At 39.2% G+C, this 14067-nt stretch overlaps 1 protein-coding gene across 2 annotated transcripts in view; it reads right to left on the reverse strand.

The window, feature by feature from the left end:
• The window catches only part of LOC134751769 (uncharacterized), a 91746-nt gene extending 78066 nt beyond the window's left edge, over nucleotides 1-13680 (reverse strand). For both annotated transcript variants that reach the window (XR_010128691.1, XM_063687231.1), the window contains exon 1: nucleotides 11664-13680. Coding sequence is in view for 1 of the 2 variants with exons in the window: in XM_063687231.1 (XP_063543301.1) it covers nucleotides 11664-13428 (1765 nt within the window). In the remaining variant the exon portion in view is untranslated. The remainder of the gene's footprint in view (nucleotides 1-11663) is intronic.
• Nucleotides 13681-14067: the final 387 nt, after the last annotated feature.

Below are 14067 nucleotides of genomic sequence, written 5' to 3' on the forward strand. Positions count from 1 at the left end.
AGTCAGCCACCACCATAGAATAAAAAAAATATAAAACCACGAAAATCTTTTAATCTGTTTCGAATACCCGCAAGTTACCGCACTGTATCGGTTATATATATCGTCTATAGATGCTTATTTAGGGCATAGAATCATTAGTTTCTGTGTCGATTGCTTGTTACGCCCGCCGGCTGAACTATCTCGGCCGGCCAATATGAATTTTTTGATTTTATTTTTTTTATAGCAAATCTATTGAGATCCTAACGATTTTAATGCCTGAACAAACGTGAACTAACGTCGCCCGATGGATTCACATGGTTATTTTGACTGATTTCGGGGTGGGGTGGTTAGCGTGAAGACAGCCACCCCACTTTAAAAAAAAAACTGAAGGAATCGGGTCCTAACGATTCCAATGCCTGAACAATCATGAACTAACGAATATCTTGCTGTCTAGATCAAAAACACAAACAATAAGTGGTTTGGGGTGGCTAGCGTGAAGTCAGCCACCACCATAGAATAAAAAAAATATAAAACCACGAAAATCTTTTAATCTGTTTCGAATACCCGCAAGTTACCGTACTGTATCGGTTGTATATCGTCTATAGATGCTTATTTAGGGCATAGAATCATTAGTTTCTGTGTCGATTGCTTGTTACGCCCGCCGGCTGAACTATCTCGGCCGGCCAATATGAATTTTCCGATTTTATTTTTTTATAGCAAATATATTGAGATCCTAACGATTTTAATGCCTAAACAAACGTGAACTAACGTCGCCCGATGGATTCACATAGTTAGTTTGACTGATTTCGGGGTGGGGTGGTTAGCGTGAAGACAGGGGTGGCTATCTTGCTATCTAGACCAAAAAACTAACAATAAATGGTTTGGGGTGGCTAGCGTGAAGTCAGCCACCACCATAGAATAAAAAATATATAAAACCACGAAAATCTTTTAATCTGTTTTGAATACCCGCAAGTTACCGTACTGTATCGGTTGTATATCGTCTATAGATGCTTATTTAGGGCATAGAATCGTTAGTATCTGAGTCGATTGCTTGTTACGCCCCCCCTGCTGAACTATCTCGGCCGGCCAATATGAATTTTTTGATTTTATTTTTTTATAGCAAATCTATTGAGATCCTAACGATTTTAATGCCTGAACAAACGTGAACTAACGTCGCCCGATGGATTCACATGGTTAGTTTGACTGATTTCTGGGTGGGGTGGTTAACGTGAAGACAGCCACCCCACTTTGAAAAAAAAAAAAAAAAAAAATGAAGGAATCTAGTCCTAACGATTCCAATGCCTGAACAATCATGAACTAACGAATATCTTGCTATCTAGACCAAAAAACTAACAAAAAGTGGTTTGGGGTGGCTAGCGTGAAGACAGCCACCACCATAGAATAAAAAAAATATAAAACCACGAAAATCTTTTAATCTGTTCTAAATACCCGCAAGTTACCGTACTGTATCGGTTATATATCGTCTATAGATGCTTATTTAGGGCATAGAATCGTTAGTATCTGTGTCGATTGCTTGTTACGCCCCCCCTGCTGAACTATCTCGGCCGGCCAATATGAATTTTTTGTTTTGTTTTTTTTATAGCAAATCTATTGAGATCCTAACGATTTTAATGCCTGAACAAACGTGAACTAACGTCGCCCGATGGATTCACATGGTTAGTTTGACTGATTTCTGGGTGGGGTGGTTAACGTGAAGACAGCCACCCCACTTTGAAAAAAAAAAAAAAATGAAGGAATCGGGTCCTAACGCTACCAATGCCTGAACAATCATGAACTAACGAATATCTTGCTATCTAGACCAAAAAAACTAACAAAAAGTGGTTTGGGGTGGCTAGCGTGAAGACAGCCACCACCATAGAATAAAAAAAATATAAAACCACGAAAATCTTTTAATCTGTTCTGAATACCCGCAAGTTACCGTACTGTATCGGTTATATATCGTCTATAGATGCTTATTTAGGGCATAGAATCGTTAGTATCTGTGTCGATTGCTTGTTACGCCCCCCCCCTGCTGAACTATCTCGGCCGGCCAATATGAATTTTTTGATTTTATTTTTTTATAGCAAATCTATTGAGATCCTAACGATTTTAATGCCTGAACAAACGTGAACTAACGTCGCCCGATGGATTCACATGGTTATTTTGACTGATTTCGGGGTGGGGTGGTTAGCGTGAAGACAGCCACCCCACTTTGAAAAAAAAAAAATGAAGGAATCGGGTCCTAACGCTACCAATGCCTGAACAATCATGAACTAACGAATATCTTGCTATCTAGACCAAAAAAACTAACAAAAAGTGGTTTGGGGTGGCTAGCGTGAAGACAGCCACCACCATAGAATAAAAAAAATATAAAACCACGAAAACCTTTTAATCTGTTCTGAATACCCGCAAGTTACCGTACTGTATCGGTTATATATCGTCTATAGATGCTTATTTAGGGCATAGAATCGTTAGTATCTGTGTCGATTGCTTGTTACGCCCCCCCTGCTGAACTATCTCGGCCGGCCAATATGAATTTTTTGATTTTATTTTTTTATAGCAAATCTATTGAGATCCTAACGATTTTAATGCCTGAACAAACGTGAACTAACGTCGCCCGATGGATTCACATGGTTAGTTTGACTGATTTCTGGGTGGGGTGGTTAGCGTGAAGACAGCCACCCCACTTTAAAAAAAAATAAAAAATGAAGGAATCGGGTCCTAACGATTCCAATGCCTGAACAATCATGAACTAACGAATATCTTGCTATCTAGACCAAAAAAACTAACAAAAAGTGGTTTGGGGTGGCTAGCGTGAAGACAGCCACCACCATAGAATAAAAAAAATATAAAACCACGAAAATCTTTTAATCTGTTCTGAATACCCGCAAGTTACCGTACTATATCGGTTATATATCGTCTATAGATGCTTATTTAGGGCATAGAATCGTTAGTATCTGTGTCGATTGCTTGTTACGCCCCCCCTGCTGAACTATCTCGGCCGGCCAATATGAATTTTTTGATTTTATTTTTTTATAGCAAATCTATTGAGATCCTAACGATTTTAATGCCTGAACAAACGTGAACTAACGTCGCCCGATGGATTCACATGGTTATTTTGACTGATTTCGGGGTGGGGTGGTTAGCGTGAAGACAGCCACCCCACTTTGAAAAAAAAAAAAATGAAGGAATCGGGTCCTAACGCTACCAATGCCTGAACAATCATGAACTAACGAATATCTTGCTATCTAGACCAAAAAAACTAACAAAAAGTGGTTTGGGGTGGCTAGCGTGAAGACAGCCACCACCATAGAATAAAAAATATATAAAACCACGAAAATCTTTTAATCTGTTTTGAATACCCGCAAGTTACCGTACTGTATCGGTTGTATATCGTCTATAGATGCTTATTTAGGGCATAGAATCGTTAGTATCTGAGTCGATTGCTTGTTACGCCCCCCCTGCTGAACTATCTCGGCCGGCCAATATGAATTTTTTGATTTTATTTTTTTATAGCAAATCTATTGAGATCCTAACGATTTTAATGCCTGAACAAACGTGAACTAACGTCGCCCGATGGATTCACATGGTTAGTTTGACTGATTTCTGGGTGGGGTGGTTAGCGTGAAGACAGCCACCCCACTTTAAAAAAAAATAAAAAATGAAGGAATCGGGTCCTAACGATTCCAATGCCTGAACAATCATGAACTAACGAATATCTTGCTATCTAGACCAAAAAAACTAACAAAAAGTGGTTTGGGGTGGCTAGCGTGAAGACAGCCACCCCTTTTTTAAAAAAAAAAAAATCGACTTTGGAATCGGGTCCTAACGATTTTACCTACTGAACAAACGTGAACTAACGATGAACTAACGATATAGATATGCCATTTGCGGGCAAACGAAATGGGGTGGTCAACTTCACGAGGGTTGAGATACAGCCTGGTGACAGACAGACGGACAGCGGAGTCTTAGTAATAGAGGTCCCGTTTTTACCCTTTGGGACGGATACGGAACCCTAACAAAGTCTAATAGTAACAACACTCGTTCACATGTTTAAGAATAAGCATATTGTTCACATGTGTGTATAAAACAATAACCACACATTAAACCATATGGTTCAGTTGGTAACTAGAAAATGGCTCAAATAAAATTTGCTTTCTCCCTAAGTGGCCAATCATAACGCATTACCTATGCAAACGATTCTAAATCGGTTAAACGTTTAGAAAAAAATGATATTTCGAAATGGTTATAAACAAGGCTTAAACAAATCGATTCTTAGGCACGAAATGTTACGTGACGGATTTTAGGTGGTAATTTTAAATATAAAAAGGGTTTTTGGAAACATTTTTGCTATTGTTAAATATTTATATAGTTTCAGGTCCTAGAGGCTCATTATTCATTAAAGAAATAAGTATAAAATTAGAAGAAGGAAACAGTTGCTTATAAGTTACTGAATGTGTAGGCTTAATCCTGCTCACGTCTCCTGAATCACCCGTATGTGCCATTTTCAATCAAAAGGGTACTTATTGTCGCTTGTCAGTAAGGCGCTATTTCCATATAGCTTCAATTACAAATCAACCTTATCGACAAACGACAATGTGGTACCTTTTGGTTGAAAACGTCACTTTAAAAACTCGTATCTCACTCAAGTTTGTCAGATTTTCTTCATAATCAAAATGCTGTCATTGCGGTTAAAGAGGTTTTATGTTTATTAATTAGGTGTTGTAGGGTAACCATGCTTGTAGAGAATTAAATTTGTCCTTACCTAAAAGTTGAAAAAAATAACAAAAAATGTGGTATGTTTCAACTAAATACGACGGTGATCGATCAGTGAACAGTTACTGAGTGTGCAGGATTAGTCCTGCTCACGTCTCATGAATCACCCGTATCTAGGTAAAGTTATCCATATACGAGTAGATAGGTTAGGTTATACATATAGTAGAGAGTTTTTTTGTATTAAATAAGATTAAGTATTATAATTTATAATGTAATGTTTAGGGGTTAACAGGTATTGGCTGTCGTTTTTGTTAACATTGCTACCAATAAAACTAACCAACTGAGATCCTTGGTAAACTCATGGAATAGGGGCAATGGCTGTGTTCACAGCCTCTCGGTCTAAAATTCTAAATGGGGTCTTTCTCCGGCTAGAGCCTGGTCCCGAATGAATGAATGAATGATCGTTTATTTGCATCAAACAAGCGTATATATACATCTAGGCATTATTTTTGTAATTACAGAACGATTCTTGTGTCATAATTTTAAAACTAACACGTGATCGCGTAAAATTTACGTTTATTTATGGCCTGACGTTTCGAACGTGAAGTTACGTTCGTGGTCAGAGGCAGACTGGCGAGGAATTGTATCAACATCTTCTTGCCGCGCGGGTTTTGCGAGCTACCCGCACTTGATCTTGATTATTAACTTGTACGCTAGGGTTGTCACTGCCTACACACAACACTCAGTCACTCACGACCTAGGAGGAGAACCAAACGGGCTCCGTCTGTAATTTGCTCAATTTTCTGTATAAAAAAGTCTGCCAATTTTTGCGGGGGAGGGGAACGTCAAATGTATACGTAACGTCAAAATAGCCATGTCAGATAAACGTCAGTCCATACATTGTGTATGGTATGACCATTGGCAGACTATTTTCGACAGAGGGAAATGCCTGTTAATGGCTACTCCGTTTGATTATATCCTCCTAACTTACGACATCCATGGTATGTGGTGGGATATTTTTTCGCCCCTTACATTTGCTAATCACTGGATTCCACGAAGACGATATCCCCTGTCCCTCATTTTGATTCTTGTTTCGCCGTAGGGCTTTGTCCGCTTTGCGACCCTGAATGCTATGTAAATTCATGTCGCCAAATATTATATTGACATTTGAGAGAGCCCTTGAGGCCAAAGCCTACTCACAAAGATAGATATAACTCCGTAATAGATAGATACAGTCTAAGGAACAAACGTGCCTCGAAAATCACGAAAATTGGATTCTCGATCAGATGGCGCCACTACCTTTGACCTACTCTCGTATAGAGGGCGCTGACGGTTTCGTTTGTTATTTAACAATTTTAACGCATATCAGTGAAAGAACATGGATCAAAATCATAAAAATAATTAATGCAAATAAAAACAATCATTTATCCATATTTAAATACATTTTATCGTATTTTAAAAAATCTTAATTTTTAGTTTTAAAGTGTGTCGATGGATGGCAGTGAATTTACCGTGGTTACAAAATTTACTATGACAGTACCGCTCTATCTTATTATATCCTCTTTGCTACTCATAATAAATGAGGTACTTTCTAATTTAGGCAAATCACAGAAAGTACTAATGAAACCTAACCAAGCCTTTCGTGCCAGTGCTAATTGTCATGTAACGTACAGCTGCCCTCATTTGTGACGCTTTCAACCAAAAGTTACCACATTGTCGCTTGTCGATAAGGTAGATTTCTAATTGAATCTATATGGAAATAGCGCCTTACTGACAAGCGACAATAAGTACCCTTTTGGTTGAAAATGGCACATTTGTGCGGTTACATAATTCCCTCATCTTCAATGCGGCAATAGGAGTAGAAGTGCTTGCGTGCAACTTTTAATCTGGAGGTCATGGGTTCGAATCCCGCCTCGACAACAATTTGTCGATCGGATCATGTTAAATTTATAGAGGGTCTATACAAAGTTATCCTTATTCAATTCCAGGGTTCGAAAGGATAATTATCAATGATAGTTATCTTGATAATTATCGTGAGTTTTATGCCTGATAATTATCGATTTGATAATTACCTATTACGAAGATTCTAAGACGAGATTTTAAAATTTACTAAAGAATTTAAAGAAAATAAATATAGCACCATACCTGGGATAATTATCCGATATTTATCGGTTAATTATCGCGATAATTATCAAAAACTATGATTATCTGGATAATTTCGAATCCTGTTCAATTCTTTTTTTTTACGAAGAGGTATCAGTATCCTCCTGTAACCTCCTGTTAGTACCTAATATCCTGTCATAATGAATGCGTATTTATTATTCCAGTTCCACGCCTGAAACAGTTGGAAACCTTCCTTATTCCACATTGTTATGACTGCTCCCGTCTTTGAAGCGGCGTAACATTTCATTGCTGTTTACACTTTAGAGTAGTTTAGAGCAAACTAGCGTTAACGACTGGGCGAGTTTGTAACTTTGTACTTTGTAATAGGGATGTACTTATAGATTACCACAGGCGGAACATAGCATTCTTCAAACTTTCGCTCCCTTAAATAAAATCGCCGATGGGGCCTTTTTGTATTCTTTTAGACAATTCTATAGTGTAGAGACGCGTTCGGAGTGTTCGGGCCAAGGGTCTCGACGCCAAAAGGACAAATAATGATACGATCAAAAGTAACCTTTCTCAACACAAAACACAATACAAGTACACCTAAGTCTATCAGTGAAATAACGCATGACGTCACGACGGTGCATTTTTATCTCGACGCAGATAACGTGATGCAATCCATTCTCAACCTTACTGTAAACTATTAAGGCGCATTTCCGAAAAGCGCAATCTCCGTTGCGAAATTAAGATATAGTTCAAATATGAGTAACTGTCATCTTCCTCGCGTTATCCCGGCATTTTGCCACGGCTCATGGGAGCCTCGGGTCCGCTTGACAACTAATCCTAAGAATTGGCGTAGGCACTAGTTTTTACGAAAGCGATTGCCATCTGACCTTCCAACCCAGAGGGGGAAACTAGGCCTTGTTAGGATTAGTCCGGTTTCCTCACGATGTTTTCCTTCACCGAAAAGCGACTGGTATAAATATCAAATGATATTCCGTACATAAGTTCCGAAAAACTCATTGGTACGAGCCGGGGGTTTGAACCCGCGACCTCCGGATTGAAAGTCGCACGCTCTTACCGCTAGGCCACCAGCGCTTCGCTTATTGTTATTGTTGTTCTAAAAGGTGTGCAGAAAATGATACGTTTCTGCACTAGAGCATTTAAAGTTCCAAGTACGACTTTCGTAATTTTTTTATGATAAGCAATTGAAATCTGTTTAAATTGATTTGTTATTTCCATTCTGATATTTGACTCCCCATTACATAAATAACGATACTTTTGCCTAAATTGTTTATTGAAAGTACCCTCAAGAAATACTATAAAAAATTATACTTAGATACTTAGTCATGTTTAAAAAAAAACACATGCATTTTATTTTCCTCGTATTCGAAATGAAAAGTAGTGTTTAACTCGGGTGAAAGGCATTATTTCAGCCTCGGACTATTGGCGCTCTTACTGCGTTCGAGCGCCAAACTACCTCGGCATAAATGAGTGCCTTTCATCCCTCGGTTAACAATCTACTATTATAACGCTTCCGTGGACAGTTCATGAACCTTTGCATGCAGGGAAGCACTGATAGCACTTAGTATAGCACTTAGATAGCATTTAGTTATTTATTTAAAATCTGTTTTTCTACATCCCAAATAGCTCACCAAACGAAAACTAAAAACTGCCAATTAGGGGAAATTATTGCCTAATTGTTTTAGGCATCGTCCCATTTCCTGCGAAATATTATTTACAGTACATATGGTACTACTTTTTCGCACTAGTGCGGGAATGTGCACTTTTCGTGCATATGTCGAAAGTTTTAAGGGCCATATGTACTGTAAAACGTTGTACGATACACGTGTGAAAAGGTAATTCGCAACTCGTGTCGATTTAAAACACTCCATGCGGTCGTGTATTAATTTATCGCCACTCGTTTCGAATTTCCTCTTTTCCGCACTTGTATCGTAAATAACTATAATAGTGTATATTTTAATAAGATAAAGTAGGTATTTGTAATATGGGCCTTGTTGCCTGATGTAAATTATTAAATAAAATAACGTAGACATAGATACCTATTTACAGTATTTACATAACATGCCCTTGTGCATACAACTAGTAATACAATCAAATATTTTGATTTGTTTTTTTTTTAAGTAGTCACACTACTATATATAAAAAAAAAAAAAAATTTAATCAAATAATTTGATTTGTTCCCAAAACTTGTTCATAGATGGCAGCACCAGTCTCTCTCGCTACAACGTAAATCCGTAAGGAGTTCGTTTAGGAGGTGCAAGCGCGCACAGCTTGCCCTTAGAGCTGGTCAAAGATGCCTAGTCTTACTAAGATGGCATATAGTCGAGAAATTCGGACGGGCACCGCCGTGGCGGGGTGGCCTAGGGGTTCATGGCGTTAGCCGCGATAGCTAAAGACGCCGGTTCAAATCCGGCCTTCACCACTGAAGGGGTTCGTCACTTTTTCTTTAATATATGACATCTATTACAGTTTTAATTTTTTATATATAGTAGTGTGACTGTGTGACTACTTAAAAAAAACAAATCAAAATATTTAATAAAATAATTTGATTTGTTCCCAAAACTTGTACACGATAATAGTTATTTACAGTACATATGGTGCTACTTTCTCGCACTAGTGCGTCAAATAGCACTTTTCGTGCATATGTCGAAAGTTTAAAGGGCCATATGTACTGTAAAACGTTGTACGATACACGTGCGAATAGGTAATTCGCAACTCGTGTCGATTTAAAACACTTCCTGCGGTCTTGTTTCAATTTATCGCCACTAGTTACGAATTTCCTCTTTTCCGCACTTGTATCGTAAATAACTATTTTATGTTTCTGAACTTGTTTTTTTTTTTTAATACTACGTCGGTGGCAAACAAGCATACGGCCCGCCTGGTGTTAAGCAGTCTCCGTAGCCTATGTACGCCTGCAATTCCAAAGGAGTTACATGCGCGTTGCCAACCCTAACACTCCTCTCCCTCGTTGAGCTCTGGCAACCTTACTCACCGGCAGGAACACAACACTATGAGTAGGGTGTTCTTGCACAAACTAAATTATATTTAAAGATTAAATATTCAAAAGGTTGCTTGTTGATTAAGAAGTTAAGACGAAAGTGGAGGACCCGCGCGAAACCGCCTTTTCATACAAACGTAGTCCTCATTTTCCTCTCTGGATATTGTTGAAAATATTTTGATTTTTGACATAATTTATTGTATATCAACCACAGCTATGCCCCTCAGGCCATATGGCCTAGCATTTGCCGTCATTCCTATAAGATTTTAGGGAATGAGTTGTGTCTGAAATAAAACTATGATGAAAACGCATTATATCGCGTATATTGAATTTATAATACATCCCGACGTTTCGAACCCTTTACAGCGTCCATGGTCAACGGGTGACGGGTGACTGAGGAAAAACTACAAAGTGCAAAAATACCAACATACTAAAAATAATGAACCTTTATTTATATTAACTTTAAGGCTGGTTGTACATGCAAAATCGGTTCATAAGGCTAGTTATACAATACAACTATTTTCAAGTAAACATATATAATACACGCGATAAAAACTACGCCGGCTCCAACCCTACACCTCAGACCCGAGATTTAATTCCCTCCTAAATTGTAGGAGGGTATCCCAATATGGGACCGGCAACAAACTCGGCGGGACACATCTTTTCAAAACATATTATACTCAGAATGTCCAACACCATCCAACACTAAGGTCTCACAGTCTGTCTCGCTTGCTCCTTTATCAGATGGACTACAGGACTGACTAATCAAACAAAACACATATCTGGAAACAATAACGGACCAGTTGGAAACAAATTTGTACCGAAAACAAAGGGTGAACTTAAATGTCTTAAACTTTTGCCCGGTACTGAAGGTGAAGGCTTAGCACAGGAGCGCCGCGACAGTTTCTCGCCTGCAACATAGATCTGTCCCCCTCTAATTAAAGTTTTTATCACAGACGGAGCGATATATCGATTATCGGCAGATACCGACAGATACGACATCTGCCGATATCTTTTACGTACTATTTGACAGAGCCCACACACGAAGCTGTAATATATAATTATTTTGATATCTGCGGAAATCGCAAGGCATCTGCTGCAAATGCCTTGCGTTGTATCGGTCGGTATATTTCGTCTCTCTCACAATGATCACAAGCTAGACAGAGAGCGACATATATTTATCATTGCGTGTGTGGTGCTCTGGTGCTCGCAGATATCTGACGGTACCTGCCGATATCGGCAGATATATTATCGCTACGTCTGTGACGAGCTTTTACAGTTAGAAAAAGACTGGGTAAGTGGGTATCACGGCGTTCCTGTAAGCCCTCTATTTCTTATGTTGTAATAGTATGTATGTATACATGATGTATACAGATACAGGATGGATTTTTGATAAGGTCAGCGTCAGCGCGGGTCAAAGCGAACTTTCATGGTAGAATGTTCGCGATCCCACGACGTATCCCATACGGCAATGCGAGTAAAGCCGATGTGGGTTTAGTGGGTAGGACTTCTCCCCCTTTTCTCGCTAATAGAAAGTAATGGGAGATGGGAGTCCCACATAACCGCCGACGCCTCTCTAGGTCACAGGGGGTATGCGTAACAGCATTAAACGCGAATAAGGTACGAATACCTACTACCTACTAGGTTTTTAGTGAATAATATTGCATTTCCGTGCATCCTAAGCTACGGCAAACCTACAGGATGCAAGCTGCGATAGAATAAGATAGAGATCTATCTCTAATGTCTCATTATCTATAATGTGGCGTAAAACGTTTGAAACATACCAAAACATTCGCCAGACGAAATTCAACCTTAAACAAACATAACAAGGTCTACTCACGTTTAACGTGTTGCGGGCTGATAGGCGGCCGCTCGTCGTCCACAGTAAAAGTCCCATTCAAATCCTCCTTCCTTCCTAACGTGTGGTTATTGTACTTCTTAACACTCTCCGCCCAGTCCTGTATCCACGTCTTGTCACCCTTGCATCTGTTTAAGCTTAAATAGGACAGTCCCACTACTTGGTCAGACATTTGGTCATCTCTTAAAGCTTTTTGAGCGTTTTTAAGGGCAGTGCTCTCAAATTTGGCTTCCAGAGGCTTGTTGCTTGGCAAAGAAACTGGTACTGAGGATTCTCTGGACAATCGGTGGATGTAGTCTGTTTGATCTATTTCGGACTTGGTTAGGCTACAACGTCTACGGAGAGGGATTTCTTGTTTTGCTAGATATTTAGAGCTTAAAACACCTGAGGTAGTGACTGAGGTAAAGCTACCAACATCTCCCTCATCACCATGCTTCGGAGGCTTAGCAAAAGTTTTGTCTGTTATTGTTCGGACCCGATTCTTGATTTTCTCTAAGTAACTACGAGTAGATTTGATCTGTTTGGAAGTTTGTACGGCTAAATCGGTTTCCGATGGTGATTCATAGCAACATGAGATTTCTAGAACATTTTTGTCTTTAGAGACTTTCGGGAATTCAAAAGTTTCATTTAGATTTGGACTTCGCAAGGTATCTCTTCTAGGTTCTTTTGTTATTACCCTGTTCGGATAGTCGAATACTAGTTCTGGGTCTCTTTCACTCGGCCTGAAGACTTCCTCAATCGTATCATTTATTGAGCTACCAAAAGTCCTGTCTATGCTCATTCTAGCTTTCTGTTCCTCTGTATAGTTATCTCCTTCAATAGTGTATGTACCGGTAGAAGAATTTGACTGTCCGTCAACCTCATCATCAATATACAAAGGCTCAACTGTAGGATTACATTTTTTAAACAACAAATCTGGAGTTTCAGACTGGGCTCGGACTTTGCGGAGTGGACTTTTCTCTGGAGTTGACAAACCATTATCCGGGGTCAAAATATCTAACTCTGGACTAGAAATATCAGTTAATAGCACCCCTTCAGGACTCTGGTCTATTATGTTTGGCATCGGCCGTTGATAACTAGAAGATAGATTCAAGGTACCATAACTTGGCGTTCTATGGACGTCTCTCAAGTAGGAACTATTTACACTCTTCAATGGCAGATTCAAACCTTGTCGGGACGTGAAGTTGTCACTCCTGGACATGATACTATCAACTATAGGACTTTTGGACGTTTTCTTAGGCTGAATATCATGGATGGGTGACTTGATATGTCTGTTTGTAACGGGACTGGTGATGAATTGGGCTAATGGACTACTCCGGAGCTTTACTGAACCCGACAAGCAGCTGTCTTCCTGGTCTGAGGAGAAGTAGCCCTCAGAGTTATATCCTTGGGCTTTTCGTGGCAGCTTAGCGCTCATTGGAGGCTTCTGAGCCGTAGGGCTGGGTCGTGTCAAGCCAGCTGACATGGACTGCACCCTCTGATGCCGTGCTTGCGATTTTTTCGCCAGTTCCTCAAGCCTGCGATTGTCGACTGGCTTGGAAGCCCCGAAGTCGATCGTGAAGGCCATGGGGTGAGGCTTGGGCGTGCTCGGCTCCGATTTCTCGGCGTCCTGACCTGCCTCACCATTCTCGGTCGTCGTATCGAGACTTGGACTATCTGATGATGATTTCGACCCAGTATGGTCCAACCCCGCGCTCTGACCCTCCGATAGAGGGCTGGACGCGTCCGCTTCAACACTAACACTCATATTTTCAAGGATTCACGCGATATAGTTGTGACATCATACGAAACTCAACGATTAGCACAGCCTTTGTTTCACTTCACCGTCGACGTAACGATCACAGCACAAAACACGGAAATTATATATCAAAGAATAATATCGAAAAGTGGAACGAGAACATTATTAGAGCTAAAAAATGTAATAATTATAAACTCCGCCTACTATCGCGACAGTGGCCAGCGGATAAATATATACGACATGACAGATGTTTGTGACGTTCAAAATGAAACTGGGAAGTGTTTTCTTACTTTTCTTTTACTTTATGGTTTTATGTTGTAGGCAACCCTATTATTTATTATAACCGATATTGTTGTATTATGACTGTCTTAATTTATTTTATCATTTTAACCATTTTTATACATATTTTGTATTGTTAAATATGTCAAAATTGTATATATTTTATAAAACATTTTTTTAATTCCATTCTCCATTCTACTAGTAACATTTACAAATGTCAGCCAGCTGTCAAAAATGTGTCCAGGTTTACGCAGCTAATGTTTTCAATCGCGATATTATATTACTTACATATTATTGATTTTTTACTTACACTAAAATTGAAATTTCCTAATAAATAAGTTTTATCATATAATTAGTGTCACTTTATTC

This window comes from Cydia strobilella, chromosome 23, assembly GCF_947568885.1.
Source record: "Cydia strobilella chromosome 23, ilCydStro3.1, whole genome shotgun sequence".
In the NCBI taxonomy this organism is placed as follows: domain Eukaryota; kingdom Metazoa; phylum Arthropoda; class Insecta; order Lepidoptera; family Tortricidae; genus Cydia; species Cydia strobilella.